Source organism: Arachis ipaensis, chromosome B7 (assembly GCF_059453495.1).
Source record: "Arachis ipaensis isolate K30076 ecotype BB chromosome B7, ASM5945349v1, whole genome shotgun sequence".
Classification (NCBI taxonomy): domain Eukaryota; kingdom Viridiplantae; phylum Streptophyta; class Magnoliopsida; order Fabales; family Fabaceae; genus Arachis; species Arachis ipaensis.
In genome coordinates, this window is record NC_142442.1 from 83986 (window position 1) to 100669 (window position 16684).

General features: G+C 33.8%; 1 protein-coding gene and 1 pseudogene across 1 annotated transcript; both read right to left on the minus strand.

Annotated features, from left to right (window-relative positions):
• Positions 1 to 4087: 4087 nt before the first annotated feature.
• LOC107608925 (Protein kinase superfamily protein) lies at positions 4088 to 10727 on the minus strand. The gene is made up of 5 exons (XM_016310712.3): positions 10193 to 10727; positions 9240 to 9439; positions 8881 to 9070; positions 5326 to 5717; positions 4088 to 5235 (listed from the first exon to the last, which is right to left on the minus strand). The coding sequence occupies exons 1-5, from the start codon at positions 10332 to 10334 to the stop codon at positions 4621 to 4623; spliced, it is 1539 nt and encodes a 512-aa protein (XP_016166198.1). The 5' UTR covers positions 10335 to 10727; the 3' UTR covers positions 4088 to 4620.
• A 4085-nt stretch (positions 10728 to 14812) lies between these two features.
• Positions 14813 to 15885, minus strand: LOC148550103 (uncharacterized; annotated as a pseudogene).
• Between the last annotated feature and the right edge of the window lie 799 nt (positions 15886 to 16684).

A 16684-nucleotide genomic window follows, 5' to 3' on the forward strand; every position in this document is an offset into this window, starting at 1 on the left:
TATATATATATTTTTAATTAAATTAATATAATACAAAATTTTTTATCATACTGTTCATATTTAATATTTTAATTTTGTTTCTCACAAAATAAAATTATATATATATATATATATATATATATATATATATATATATATATATATATATATAACACAAAATTTTTTATCATTGTGTTTATATTTAATATTATAATTTTATTTCACATAAAACAAAATTTATTTAAATTTTAATATTATATACATAATATATATATAACACAAAATTTTTTATCATTGTATTTATATTTAATATTATAATTTTATTTCACACAAAACAAAATTTATTTAAATTTTAATATTATATACATAATATATATTTAATATTATTTTTTTTTAAATTCTATTATATCTTTTTTTCTAGATTTAGTACATAAATTTTCAACTTATTTTTTATGTATTATTTATTTTAATTCTAAAGTCCAATAACTTTTTTTTGTACAGACATGTTTTTAATATTTATATACTATTTTTTTTATTTTGAACTTCAGCCCAATATCTGAGACTTACAAAAAAAATCTAAAACTTGTAAAAAATGATTAACCTGATTAACAGGTTACCTTTTTAAATCCAGACCATTCAAATAAAATATAATAAATGAAGAGTTTAGATTTAACGAATTCACAAGGTGTGCAGCACTCCATACTTAGTAAGGAGCGTTTAAGGATGAGCCTAACTGCCTAACTTAATACATGAATGATGCACAAATGAACTAATGCTAACTTGATGCATAAATGAACTGATGCTAACTAATGCCACTGGTATGATGAAAATTGAACTAATGCAATTTAACAAATTCTAATATAATACACAAATGCACTAAAACTGAACTAATGCAATTTAAGAAAAAAAGTAGAAATAGAACAAGCCCAAATTCTGTAATTTTAATACAAATAATTTAAATTACAGAATACAACAAGTTAACTAGATTTTAAAATACAAGCAGTTCATTCAATCTATAACATAAATATTTTTTTACATTATAATATAGATCTAATTTGAATATTATTTGATTAGAGTCTATTAATGTTGTAAATGTAAATATTAAGGAAACTTTGCGCAGAGTTCCATTATCATTAATGGGTGGCTCCGCAATTTCTTATGGGCGCAAGCCTCCCACGTAATTCAGTCTTATGATTTTTTTCAGTTAAGATAGTGAATGGAATTACAACTATTTCAACTATTTAATCAATTACTTCTTGGAAATGCTAAAAGTATTATTCAATTTTTTTATATGATACTGGGATTGATATTAAGAATATCAACCCAGGTGTTAATTACACGACCTTGACTATATTCTACAGATCGGTTGAAATTGAAAGCCATAGTGCTAATCCATTTTTGGATAGGCGCCCATATAAAATAAATAATCAATTCGACCTATACGAAATAATTTTTTTTTATAAAAAAACTAACTTTTAGCCTACATAAACTAAATTCTCACAATAAAAGCATAATAGAAGTATAATGAAAAAAAAATTCTCAAGGACCTATTTGTCCTTCGAACTTTATTTGTAAAATGACGTCAAGGACTTATTTGTCCTTCGAACTTTATTCCCCTTCCAGCGTGGCACCGTAACGGACACCTCAACACCGTTTCAGCCACGTCAGCCAGTTCCGTTTGGTGTATGAGAGGCAAATAGACGAAAGGACTAAATTGTCCTCCGTTTGTTAAAGTCAGGGACTTTTTTGTATTTAAATTTTGTCAGGGATGTATTTGTCAAAAGTTTAAAAAGTCAGGGACCTATTTGTCTTTTTTCCTAAAAATAAAATTCAAAGAGTTGGATTAGATATTTTTTTGTTAAAAATTTTATTGTCTTTAAACATTTAGAATTTTTCTCTTAATTTTTTGTTAAGCAGATATTTAAATTTTTTTTTTTTTAAATTTAGATACATTGATTTTTAAATTTAGAGAAAATGACAAATAGGCCCTTGACCTTTTGTCTCGCGGATATTTTTGTCCTTGACCATTAAAAAATATTTTTAAGTCCCTGACCTTCACAAAAATTGGAAGGATCAGTCCCTCCGTAACTTTCTTATTTGAATCATGAGTTGTGATACATAAATACTCATGATTTTCCTCATTCATTGTCTCAACATGATATCCATTTCAGCGAATATCTTTGAAACTCAATAAGTTCCTCAGAGACTTAGTAGACAATAATACATTATTTATTATGAATTTTGTTCCTCCGGGAAACAAAATTATAGCTCTTCCGGAGCCTTCTATCACATTGCTTGAGTCAATAATAGTATTAACATATTCTTCTTTTGGCACAAGATGGGTAAAATATATATCACTTTTGAGAATGGTGTGCGAACTTGCACTATCCGCAAGGCATACATCTTCATTACATATCCTTGCCATTTTCTTCAAAGATAAATAATAATGAAATGAGTAGTATGCACAGTTAAATTGAATACTTGATCGGAATTATTTTTCTAAGAAACATTGTATATAAAAATAATGTCATATACTAAAATTTTATTTTAAAACTTGACAGATTTCAAAATTCATAAACATTAATATTTTATTATTTATATACATCATATTTGAAACTTAAATATACTTAACAATAAGTTCTTTACATTATTTATTTACATGGATATTTAACAATCTCACATATTAAATTATTCCATCATTGATCAAATGACCAATATTTCCTTCAGGATCCTCAAAGAAATCTGACACATCATAATAAATGGTGGAATTTTCAACATCATTTGAAACAAAATTTGTTTCCTTTCCTTTGTCATCCTTTTTCAAAGATGCTTGGTAAAGATCGACTAGGTGCCTTGGGGTACGACAGGTACGCGACCAATGGCCCTTTCCACCACAACGGAAACACTTATCATTTGTTGATTTATTTTGCCCAGAATTTCTTTTTTTATCCCACTTCTGGTGAGATCCTCTCTTTTGAACATAATTTCTTTTCCTTCCATAATTTTTCTTGTTATTAAAACCTTGCCATCTACCTCTTCTGGGGTAATTTGCCGCATTTACTTCAGGAAATGGGGCGGCGCCAGCTGGGCGCGCTTCGTGATTCTTTAAGAGCACCTCATTGTTGCGTTCAGCAACAAGAAGGCAAGAAATTAACTCAAAATATTTTTTAAACATTTTTTTTCGATACTGCTGCTGTAGGAGCACATTCGAGGCATAGAAGGTTGAGAAAGTTTTCTCCAACATATCATGATCAGTTATCTTTTCCCCACATAATTTCATTCGTAAGGTGATTCGAAACATTGCAGAATTATATTCATTTATGGATTTAAAATCCTGCAGACGCAAGTGCGCGTCCACTCATATCGGGCTTGAGGAAGTATCACCGTTTTTTTATGATTATACCTTTCTTCAAGGTCTTTCCAAAGATCTGCAGGATCTTTTAATGTGAGATATTCATTTTTCAATCCTTCATTAAGATGACGACGAAGGAAAATCATGGCTTTAGCTTTATCCTTTTGGGATGCATTATTTTCAGCTTTAATAGTATCTCCAATATCTATTGAGTCAAGATGGATTTCAGCATCTAATATCCATGATAAATAATTATTTCCAGATATATCAAGAGCATTGAATTCAAGATGAGAGAGTTTCGACATAATGAAAATTTGTTACCTGAGTCTTCCTAAAATTTGATCAAAGTCTCGTGCTGATAACAATGTTGTGAAATAAATAAGGAAGATATAAATATAAGATAGAAAAATATAAATATAAAATTCTAGTATTAATATTCACCAATATAATTATCTTGATATAATAAAAATAATATATATATATATATTAGTATAAGTAGTATCGAATGTAAAAGAGAGAAGATTATAAAAGAAAGAGAGAGAATATTGTTATTGATTGCTATTGCTATGTATCTTGTCTCGTATCATACCCCCTATTTATACATGTATGGGATTCAAATTTTCAACCTTCATTAAATGTAAATTCTTTTTTGGTAACATGAATACTAAATCACCCATGATATTAATGAGCATCCATATCCTTTATGTTTATCACTGCATATTTAATTTTTTTTCTTTTATGTATAAGCCGGAAACATAAAACCCTGATAGACAATAGATTCTGTCATACTGTACGAAAGTATAAAATAAAACAGCAATGACAACCACACCAAATCCACTAACCTCCCCCACCATTATACAGCAAATGTGAGGGGCCAAAAATTAGACGCTTTTGTTGCTCTATAGTCTATATATGCAACATAAACCGAGGAAATCGTTTTACATGAATGAGGATGTTGGATTTCACATTTTGCAACGTTACATTCAATCACCCCAGTTCACACCAACTTAACTTCCCCATAAAGCTCCTCAACCCCCCAACCCCCTATATATATATATATTCCAAATTTCAACTGTGTACTGTTTTCCTTCACATGATGAACTAACTAGAGTAATATGGGAGAAACAGTCAAAGTTGGATGATCCACAACAAATTATTCCCCGGATAGAACATGAAACCAAGAAACTAAATGACAAGACCCTTGTGTAAATTCCTCTCCTGTGACTCTAATCATATGCATCTCTTCAACGAGAAGAGGAACACCAAACCGAACCGGTGTTTGTTTGTGTTCACTCATTTGTGGCATCAAAGCTTCCCATGGCATTTGCTCTCTTCTTTTCCCTCCAATTCTCACCCCATACTTTCGCTTCTGCAACAGCGCGTTCCCTGTCTAGGTCACGGTTCCTTGGAGTCTCCCTAGCTCTTGCAGTATTTACAGGGCTGTCTCTACGAGAATCTTGCCTTTCTAAATCATCCAGTCCCCATTTCCTCCCCGACCCACCACTGCCAGAGACACTCCTGCCTAACTCTGTCCCAACACTCAGTTCCCTATTGTCTCTCCTCCTGTAATCAGGTGAGTTTCTGTGGGTGGAAGGGGAGCCGAGACGCCCCCGGTCTGGGCTATCCACACCATCTATCATGCTCCTTCTGTCATCCCTGCTCCGGGGGGTCGATGGACCGAGTCTGTTGGACTGATTGGCTACATTTGGTTCATATGTCTGGGAGGCCAGATATGTGAGAGCAGTTACGACATCCCCAATAAGAGGCCTTGTGGCAGCTTGTTCCTGCAAGCACATTGCTGCAACTGCCAATGCTTGGTACAGTCCTCGCATTGGATATCGGCCTTGGAGTAGAGGATCAGCCATTTTGGGGAACTTTCTACGATCTTTGAAAAGAGGCCGGGCCTACAATTTTGATGCCCCAAAAGAAATGAATTTGTTTCATGTCAATTTTAGAAGCTCAAAAAAAATTAAGATGCAAACCAACATACTTACCCAAGCAACAAGATTATGCTCTCCATGTGCACGTGTATTGTCAATAGCCTTGCGCCCCGTAATAAGTTCAAGGAACACAACTCCAAAGCTGTAAACATCGGACTTCAGAGTGAGTTGACCAGTCATAGCATATTCTGGTGCACAATAACCATATGTTCCCATTACTCGTGTGGATACATGTGTCTTGTCACCAACAGGACCAAGTTTAGCTAGTCCAAAATCCGATAACTTGGGATGATAACCCTCATCTAGAAGGATGTTAGAAGATTTTAAGTCTCTATATATCACAGGGGGGTTTGCCTTGTCATGCAAATATTCCAATCCCTTTGCTGCACCAGCTGCTATTTTCATCCTAGTGTTCCAGTCCAGAGGCTCCTTGTCAGGAGGGAGATCTGGAAAGAGACTCGGAGTCAGAAATTTCTTGCTGAAACCTTGCAGGAGTTAAAATTTCTAATCAAAACATACAACTTTTAAAGTAGTGTTTACTGGTTAAGTGAAATAACATTGTATTGAACAATGCACTTTCAAAACGATTTGCTGAATTATGGCATCTTGCCAATTGTGTAGGTCATTATATTTTCAGCTGCAACATCAACCAGCCACATCAGATCAAGCAACATCATGAAAACTAAAATAGAGAAAGAAGAGACGGTTTTATTTCATTTTGAAAAACAATGCTTAGTTGCTGGACATAACTACTAGGCAGGTGCAACATCAATTTAGAATTCCTATCAAGGATTAAACTTTACACAAGACAGCTCATATCTACAGAAGTTATCAAAATTTGAAGATGAATATATTCACAAAGCTGAAGTTGTAACATACTAGCTATGTGCCATTAAAAACAATTTGAAATACATAATCAACATATTTATATCTAATAAAAACCATCAATGAGGCCAATGACAAACATTATTTGGTATGTTATGGTTTACATTAGTAACATTGATCCAAATCCAAGTATTGTCAAATCTAAACTTTTCAAAGAATGGATTTTATATTGAATTCTTCCCCTAACATTGCTTGGACTCAGCTTCCTACAGTCGTTTGATCACAAACTGCTCAAGATTTAGTAGCATAAACATAGCTGATCATACTTAGCCTTGTGGTGATACGGTAACAGTGTACTCTCGTGATCTACTCTGTACATGGATATATTATACTTACTGTGTGTATTGCTTATTGATTGTTACAGTATGATCACCTTGCAATAGACTTCTCGAGAAATTCAAACTTGTAAATAACAAAAACAATCAGCAGTTGATGGAAAGATGTAAACTAAACCATACCCGAGATCACATAATTGTAATTTAGCAGAATCAAATGCACTAATGTTTAATCCATTGAGTCAGATAAACAAGCCTTATACAGAATGAGATGGACACAGATCCACTACCAAAATGGGTAGTAAATACAGATGCATAAATAGATAAGTTACAAGTAGAACCTAGCAATCCTGTTTGAACGCATATGAATGTCCTTTACCAATTAAATGAGATTTTTGTGGTATCTTCAACTAATAACATTAAACAAAAGATAGTCAAAGGATAACTCAAAGGATAAGTCCAGTCAAAATGCCTTCAATAAACTCTTGACAATGGCAATGACAGGCACATCTAAATAATTAGGTGCTACTAAAGAATACCTCCTCCTATACTGATGGGATAATAAACCTATAACTTTGATACTATGTTACAATATAAAAAAAGGTGATGACCAAAGCATAGGAGTCTCTTTCCTAGTAAAATAGAATACATCATTGCTATGTAGTACTAATAACACTCACAGAGATACAAACAATGTTGAGGATCAATCCAATACGTTGTAATGTGAAAAGGAAAAATATATCCCATAACAAATTAAAAGTATTTGAATGATAATTTCACATAAACGACAAAAAGTTAGGCAGTTAAAGTAAATCAATTAGTGACTTAAAATAGTTTTCTCATGTAAGAAGGGAAAACATGATTGAAAGCAATTTAACATTAAGTAACAGTATATTTGGTTGACAGGTGGTGGGAACAAAGGAAGAGGGCAACCATGTCAATATGGCCACAAATAGTCAAATAATAATGAAACGAATTTTCATCCTTTCATGTTCATTATCTACCATTGAATGTTTATCATTTTAACTTGGAGATGTAAACATGACAAGATCATGTTCAAAAGAACATGAGAGGATCCAAATCTTATAAGAATGACGTTTTAAGATATAAGCCACCACTAACTTAAACTCTTATAAAGTGACTTTTTCTTATTGGTTATAAGAACAATACACACATGCCTAAATTCAACGAGAACTACTCCTTCAATGTCCCTTGTTCCATTTCCCTCAAAATTAGGGTGGCAAGAAAGGAAATTCTTTTAATAGTTTTTCAAAGGAAAAACGAAGGTAATTTTGTTCTATTCCTTCACTTTCTAGTCCATTCTTATTAATTTTGTTCTTCGATGGAAAAAAATCCAAACATAGTGTAAATAATAGTTCACACACAAAAAAAGAAAGGGGCGACAATAGCCGATTACAATTGAACAAATAGTAATTTAAAATATTTTTCATGTAAAACAGGAAAGCACATTCCAAATAAATTTAAAATTAATTAAATAATAGATTCACATAAAAATTTGAATTGAAAAGCATAAATCGATTAAAATCCTCAAAATAATTTATAAAAAGAGAAAAAAAAAGGCATTTTGGACCATTTTCTTTATTCAACTTTTCAATTTGAATCCATATCTTTTAATTTTCTTAGTTTAGTTCCTTCTTGATTCACATTGTTTCCAATTTATTCCATGAGGAATTACTGAGGGTTCATAATCATTAGTGGACACAATCACAATTAATAAAGTAGTGTATTTTCAATATATGACCGCCACTAACTTAACTCATATTTAAAATGATACTTTTTTAGTTTAATCTTAATGCAGTGTAAAATGTTTTACACAGTTGTTTAATCACATTTATTCTTTTGGATAACTATTCACGCAGTCAATATAAAAGGTAGTTATTTTTGCTGACATGGTGTTACGTAATTGGATGCACATGTACATTACATCAACAAAATTTTGTTTTTCGAGTTGTGAGCACAACACGTGATGCATTAAAAAGCATTTAAGAAATCGATTCCGCTAAGGAACCAATTAGAAGTGAACCTAACTCCAGCCAACTAGTTAAAAAACAGGTCCGTTACCAACCAAAAAAAAAATAAAAAAAAAAAAAAACTCCCATTGTCCTAATTTTTCGAATGTCAAAATCAGAAATAAAAGAGGTTTGCTTAGTTGGCTTATATTGTAATTGGCCCCCTAGACTTTTTCTAGAAAAGAACTGTTCAGAGCATAACATACAAGTAACACTGAATCAAATATTTCCCATTCAAGAGAATCCTATACTGTCTTTCTTCACGTATCAGCTTTAAAACGTATGGATTGTGACTTTACTTTGTTATTTATAAATTATAAAAATTAAATTAGCATGAAATTTAATATTTTATAGCTTTATAAAATGAAAGCACAATAATAGCAGAATAAGTTTCGGTTAAAAAAGGAATGAAGTCTAACCATGTAAATGATCCTCCAAAGATCCCAATGGCATGAATTCATAAACAAGGAGCCGCTGATCACCATCAGCACAATAACCGATTAAGTTCACCAGATTAGGGTGATGTAAGAGACTAAGCATGAGAACCTCCACCAAAAACTCCCGATTCCCTTGAAGACCATTTCGATCAAGTTGCTTTACAGCAACTACCTGCAATGGAAATGATCTCATGAACAAAAATTAAGACGGAGAGATAGGCTCAAACTAAGTTAGTAGTAATGACAAAAAATTATGAATCTTTTTCATGTGAAAGGCATTATGCTGCTGATTATCAGTATACAGTACATCCGAAATATTCGTAGAAGCGGTGACAATGTACCTGTCCTGTGTTCTCAAGCCGACCCTTGTAAACGCGCCCAAAACCTCCTTCCCCAAGTAAACATTCTGGCCTAAAATTCTTTGTAGCAGCTGCAAGCTCTCGGAATGTAAATGTTTGAGCAGCAATATGAGCAGTTGGCCCATCCTTCGGAAGTGGTGTTTCCTTCTTAGGATCTGAGCTACAACGTGACTTTGATTTATCTACATAAATAACCGAAGATAAGCAGGAGCAGAAAAAAAGATAAATTATAAAACAGAAGTTTGCTGACAAATCACTATGCATACACAAAGACCCATAATACTTTCATCCCAACAGGATTGCCTCCTGTAGAAGATACATGTGGTTCGACCAAGAAGACGAAACATAATAGTTTAAGACAACATCGGGGCAATATGTTGGTTCATTGTAAATTAAATTACACCAACAGATGTGGCCCAGATTTTCATAATACTCAATGATAAAGTTTTCAGTTAAAATCATTTATCTCCTCAATTATATGTTTGAATGTGACCCAGGTAATCTTAGTCAAGGGCAAGGCATTCTAAATTTTTGTTTGTATAGCGGTAAAAAAAACACATCTTGGCTAAAATTAGATGCTAATAATACAGCTATTCAACCCTGCATCCCACAATATCAACAAAACAGAAAATCTTATCAGACAATGCATTGCGCTTATCATACGCTTAAGATAGTAGATCTCCAATTATGCCACTACCACCTTATAATACCAATGAAATTCAGCAAATTGTAGTTTAAAAACACATTCCCTACCCCTCCAATTAATTCACTAGCTTAGCATTGGAACGTACAGCATCAGATGAACCAGATCAAAGTAACAAACAACTTGGATGAACAAGAATTGCCATAAAAACCAACCAAAACAGTCATGAAAACACAAAATTGACCACAATTGAAGTAAACCCAGAAAATAAAATTAAATAAAGTTTCAAAACCTGAGCTAACCCTGCTGGGGTGATGAACCTGAGGAGCTGATGATTCCTTGAAAGATTCCTTTTTTGCCACTTCCTTCTTCAACCCACCACCACCACTTTCCTCCTTGTTGGATGATCCAAAACAAGGAAAACACCCACCCATATCAGAGAATCCAATTAGGCAAAAGCAAAAGAAAGTTCACACCTTTTCCACAAAACCCACTCAGGAAAAGCTCTCATAACAAAACCCCCAAAATCTTCAGAGCTTATGAACTCAGAAAAATCACCCACCCAGCACTGAACTTTCTGTCACAGCCACTGACCCTCTCTCTCTCTCTCTCTCTCTCTCTCTCTCTCTCTCTCTCTCAGTGAGTATGGATGTGTCAGAAGATTGTGTTCATCGGACATTAAAGGGGAAGAAGGATCGAGACCTACATGCCGGGAGGAGCAGATCAACCAATCTAAGAAATTAGGGGGAGAGGTGTTGAAACGAAGACAAGGTAAAGGAATTAAGGCTACTTTTGTTTATGAGAAAATGGACTAAAGATAAAACATTGAAAACAAATATAACGAATGAAATATAAAATTTAGTATTTTTGTATTTTGTTTGATGATAAAATAAAATAAATTATAAAAATTTATTTTATTTTTATTTTTATTTAAAAAATTTTAAAAAATATAATAATAATAATAATAATAATAATAATAATAAATTATATTTTTTATTAATAATTTTATATTTTTTATTAAAATAGATATAAAATATATTAATTTAATATTTTTAAATATAATATTTTTATTTATATTTTATCTGTTAAATATAATTTTGTGTTTTTGTATTTTTATTTTAATGTCTCGTTTTTATAAATAAACACAGTTTAAGAGACAACAAAAAATAAAAAAAAAAACTCACAAAAAAATATTTATTTTATTTTTCTAAAAAAATATGATATAAGGAAGAATGTAATACCATAATACAATAATTTAATAAATTTAGAATTTCAAGTTTGAAAGGAAGACTTTTACCGTAGTTGTATTATTATTATGATTATTATTATTGATGTGGTAATTAGGAAGACAATAGTGTGACATCTTATTGTAAAATCAAACCAAACCGTCAAATTAAATTGACTAGATCATGAATTAATACTTCATACTACTACTATGTCTTTAATTGGAAAATACATTTTCTAATTTAATTAGTACTTTAAATGCGGAGTTAATTCAAAGATTTGATTCCCTAGCTCCGTTGAACCATAACCAAAAATCAGATAGCACTACTGCACTAGTACTAATTATTTGGGATTTTTTTAAATTAAATAAATATAAAATTTATAAAAATATATAAAATATAGAGTAATTACTTAAATACACAATGTATCATATATCAGGTACTATGAGGATAACCAAATTACAGACGTATTTCGAGTATTGAGATTCTAAGCTATGATGCAACAAAAATCTGACGTATTTTAAATGCACCTGGAATATATTTTAGGTGAAAAAATGAGTACTAAGCATCTAAGGTGTGTTCAAAAGTTTTTAGAGTCTTAGTACCTGAAATATGTTTAAACGTAGAAATTGGATCACAGCACCTGAGATATAGTCAGAGGCCTGTATAAATTGATTGCAACCGAGATTTTTCCTGTATTTGAAGAGTTTTGAAAAATTTTCTAACTTTGTAACACTTTAAGTTCGAGTTCCTGATGTATAGATGCCCCCAACAATATATTCGTGACGAAGACATCAACCGACTGAATGTGACTTGGTACATAGTTGGAGCTTTAGATTTTGAGGTGAAGTTTTTTTTCCCTCTTTTATTTTTAGTAAATAATTAATTTATGTATTTAGTCTTTATTAATTTAGTTAATGTGTTAGGTATTTTGAATTTGTTAATTAGAAGTTCTATTAACTTAGGTAAGTATAGTAGGTTTTAATATTTTTAGAAATAATTTTAAGTTAACTTAAATAAATGTAATAGTTAAATGTAAATTAATATATTAGTTAAATTAAATAAATATATTATTCATATAAAATAATTGTTAGATCATATTTGTTTGCAAAAATTTATTGTTGGATTGATATTATCTAGAGGACTATTAGTTAGGTTAGAATAGTGCAACATGAATGATTTATTTTTTAAATCTTGCTTCATGTTTTTTTTTATTTAATACGGTGAATATTAGTAATAAATATTAATGTTGTATGAAATATAATATTTTATTAACGATATTTATCTATTAGGTTTACAATATTTAATAGTTATTAAACCTATATAATGGTTTAGACGACATTAATTTGCGAGAGTAAATGTTGCAACTATTGCAGAGGTGTTGGAAGCTGTTATTACGCCGTGTGACCTTAGATCTTCCCCTGCCGGATATCCTATTACCTTATATCAACGATACGGGATTCGAATATGTAGTAGAGTTGATGAATTTTATGTTTGACATTTTCTTGATCTCTGCATTTGTCGAGCAGTAGAGGCCTGAAACCCATAGCTTCCACCTTCCATGGAGTGAGGTCAACATTACGCTTCAAGATGTTGCTTACCATCTTGGTCTGCGCACTAAGGATGAGCTGATTAGGGGTTGTATCAGAGACTTCCAACAGTACTATTGACACCCCACGTGGGAGTGAATTGAGGATTTACTTGGCGACAGACCACCACCACATCCAGAAGATAGGAAGCAGGTTTTCGATTTGAGGATGACTTGACTGAGGAATAGGGTTTCATACATTCCACCTGAGGCAGATCCGGATACACTCTGTAAGTACTCCAAGTGCTACTTGATGATGCTTATTGGGAGTTTCTTTTCACGGACAAATTAGCTACGCTTGTTCCTTTGAGATGGCTACTATTGCTGGTGAATTTCGATTGTTGCAGGCAGTTGTCTTGGGAGTTTGCACTGCTGGCACACATGTACCACTCGCCCTGCACCGCTGCTGGACGTGATGTGACTGACATTGCGGGATGCATGCCGCTTCTTGTGTCTTAGATCTACTATAGATTTCCATCATTTTGTCCGCCAGGATATGACGTTATTAGGTTTTCACTTGCAACTAGGTATGTAGTTATTGTCAATATTTTAATTTAACATCTTATAAATAGTGAATAAAGTTAATTATTGTAAATAATTAATTTCTGCTGTTAATTACTTTTATTGTGCGTAGGTTGGCAGGACTAGGACAACAAAACAGGGATCGCCACGATAGTAGGATCTAAAGTTTACGTCGTCGTATCGATGGCTTTATCTTTGATCAGGTACAAGATATTTTGTTTTCTATTTTATTTCAGGCATTGGGGATTCATTCCTAATTATCGTACTTTATGTGATTTGCCTAGTTTCGATGGACACCATGTGAGGATCTCTAGTTACATAAGAATGCTCCTGATTGACTTAGTAGTGATGGAAAGATTTATACACGGAGGGCTGTTGTCCCCCTCGTCTGCTTTCACTTTGTAGAGTTTCATCATGTGGACAGAGTGAAGAGAAAACCTGAGAGGCAGCAGCACAGGACAGTAGATCCAATCAACGTTGATGAGTTTCTATTCAAGACGACAAGGGGAGATAATGTTTGGTGGCCCGTGACTTGTACGACTTGTTTAAGGGATGTTACCAGCTACACCACTTGGTGACCATCGATAGGATCCCTAATCCTCGTCAGACACAGGAGTATTGGACATGGTGGCAACAAACATGTAGAGTTCGATATCTATCTGGGAAGGACATCCTGGATGATTCGAGAGTAGTAGCACCGCATGCTAATATCCCCCTATTGTCTTGGGACAGAGAGATGACTTACAGCTTCCACTAGATGTCCCATATTGGAGACGACGAGCTAAGAGGCGTGCCCAAGATGATGTTCAGAGACCGGCTCGGAGGGAACGTGATTAATGCATGAGGTGGGCTGAGGGAGATGATCAGCGGGCTGAAGGAGATGATCAACAGTCAGACGAGGAGGCTAACTATGGACAGTAGGAGGATATACCTAAAGATCCTACACCAGTTACACATGGAGAGATTCCATCCCTGAGATTCTTTGCTGGGCATGAGGCGGACATGGCCAGGAGCGTCATGCCAGGTTCCTCCAACACTGCTCATCACCAGACCAAGTTCAACATCAGCACAGACATTATTATACAGCTCGATGACATGTTCTAGATCGTGGGTGCATCTGGGGATTCAATAGAGCATTTGGCAGATCGTTATCGTACTAGGAGAGACCACACCAACATACCTAGCTCATCGACAAGTCCAGGAGTTCAACAGCACACTGATCATGGTTTGGACTATACACAGGCTCATTTGATAGGCCAGCAGATGCCATCATTGCATTACCAGACTCCACCACCACCATTACATCAGTATGGATCAGTTCCATCATTGTATTACCAAACTCTACCACCACCACCACAGCAGACACCCCCACTATAAGGTGTATTTAGGGCAGTGCAAATAGCCTATGATCTATTAGATATGAGAAGAAGCCCCTAGTATAGAGTAACATGCTTACTCAAATTCAATAGGAAAACCGATCATGACAGTTGTCTCAAACTCGACAAATACAAAATTTATGGGCAGAATGTTGTTATTACCATCTTGAGCCACAACAATTAACAACACACTTTCGTACTTTTCATACAGGTGTGTCCCATCCACCAAATGCCTCAACACAATGAGGGAATGCCCAAAAAACCTTATCAAGCTCGCTCCAATCGCCGTCAATCATGTTGCCGTCATAATACAGAATAGCAACGCAATCGTGAATCGTACATGGGACTATGGGAGGCATTCTTGTAAAGCTTGTAAGAGACTGGGTATCTTGTTATACAACTCTTTTCAATCACCAAAAATTTGAGCAATCACTTTTTGCTTTTCCATCCATACCTTTCGATATGATGACTTGAAAGGATAACTCTGATGCACCTCACTTTGCAACATCGGGATAGAGATAGATGGATCAGTCTTTATTATAGGTATGATGACCTTGGAAATCAAACTACTATCCAACTGAGCATGGTCTTGAGACATGGTTAGTGCTAAACAGGTGTGTGGTCCACCAAACCTACGCACCTCCCTACAAAATTACTCGTGCATGTCAACATTCAGTACAAGACATAATAGCCTTTAATTTCATCAAAATTAACAAATAAAATATACCAGTAATTCAAATTCCAACGTACTGCCACACAAAAACTCCATGGATAACTGTTGGTGAATTGCTTGCAACGACAATGGTATTTAAGCCTATCCGACTCCAGAACTCTATACTTCGCGTTCTTTCGAATAATGTAGTTCTTCATCGCCATCAGAATGGCATCACAATTCCTGAACCTATGGCCAACTCGAAATTCCAACCCACCATCGGTATTATAATCATCCCCTTGGCTGGTATTGAAAAGATCATCCAGCTGCATTGCGTTCAAATTCAAAGTGTGATAATGAGTTGGAACTTCTGACAATTGAGGAATGGACAAAGGGGGAGGTAGGAGAAAACCGAGCACCACTACTGGAGGGAGTCTCTGGTACATACTCATAAGAAAAAAAAGTCTCATTCAACGACCTGGATTCGGCAAAATCGCCCTCACTGTCGTCTTCTTCGACACTATCACGAGGCTGGGCGAAGTGGATCGGTGTTACATCCAGCAGGACTACTTAAGGACTCGAAGAGGACGGCCTATCACCTACCCACGTCAAAAACTGAATCATACCATTCCATCACATGTTGTGGCATTAGCCTTGCATGAATGTCGAACATTATTCTCACATGCTGATCTCCTTCAAGCCAGAATAACCTATTGGTAAATCCATCATTCAGAAGTGCGTGCAAAAATCTATATGCAACTGCCTAACCTTCTTGAAACCTATTCCCCATGTTGCTCAATATGACCGTCTTTAGTACATGTAAGATATCAACATGGTTAGTGCACAACATCACAGTTGAATTAGACTCAAAAAATCACTCATTTATCACCGTTTTTTACTATTCTAATGAGATAAATTACAAATATAGTTGAGGGAGAGAGAGAGAGAGGGGAAAAAAATGAATTGTGAAGGTAAAATTGAGGATAGAAGAATATATATACACCTAAACCATAAAATACGTATCTCGGGTACTGTAGTCTTAATTCACTACTGACTATATCTCGAGTGTTGTGATTCAATTTCCGCGTTTGAACGTATCTCGAACACTAAAGACCTTAACCAGCTTTTGAATGTATCTCGGGTGCTCAACACCCTTTTCTCCACGTAGAACGTATCTCATATTTACTCAAGATATGTTAGACTTTTGCGTTATAATTTAAAATTTCAATATTCAAAAGATATTTATAATTGAGTTTCTCTCACAATATCTCACAATATCTAAGATCTGGTATGCGTATTTAAGTAAATACTATGTATTTCTATAATTTTATATTTATTTAATTTAAAATGAAATCCTAACTAGTAATTACTTGTATCTATGTCTGATTTTAGATTTTTCTGAAGTTGTGGCTGGGTTGCCCCT

Excerpts from the sequence above, each read along its gene's own strand:
- LOC107608925 (XM_016310712.3), bottom strand. The coding sequence starts at position 10,334 with ATGGGTGGGTGTTTTCCTTGTTTTGGATCATCCAACAAGGAGGAAAGT. Across the intron at positions 9,071-9,239 it reads GGCTTGAGAACACAGGACAG|GTAGTTGCTGTAAAGCAACT; the intron begins GTACATTGTCAC and ends TTTCCATTGCAG. Across the intron at positions 5,236-5,325 it reads AGCATAATCTTGTTGCTTGG|GCCCGGCCTCTTTTCAAAGA; the intron begins GTAAGTATGTTG and ends TCAAAATTGTAG.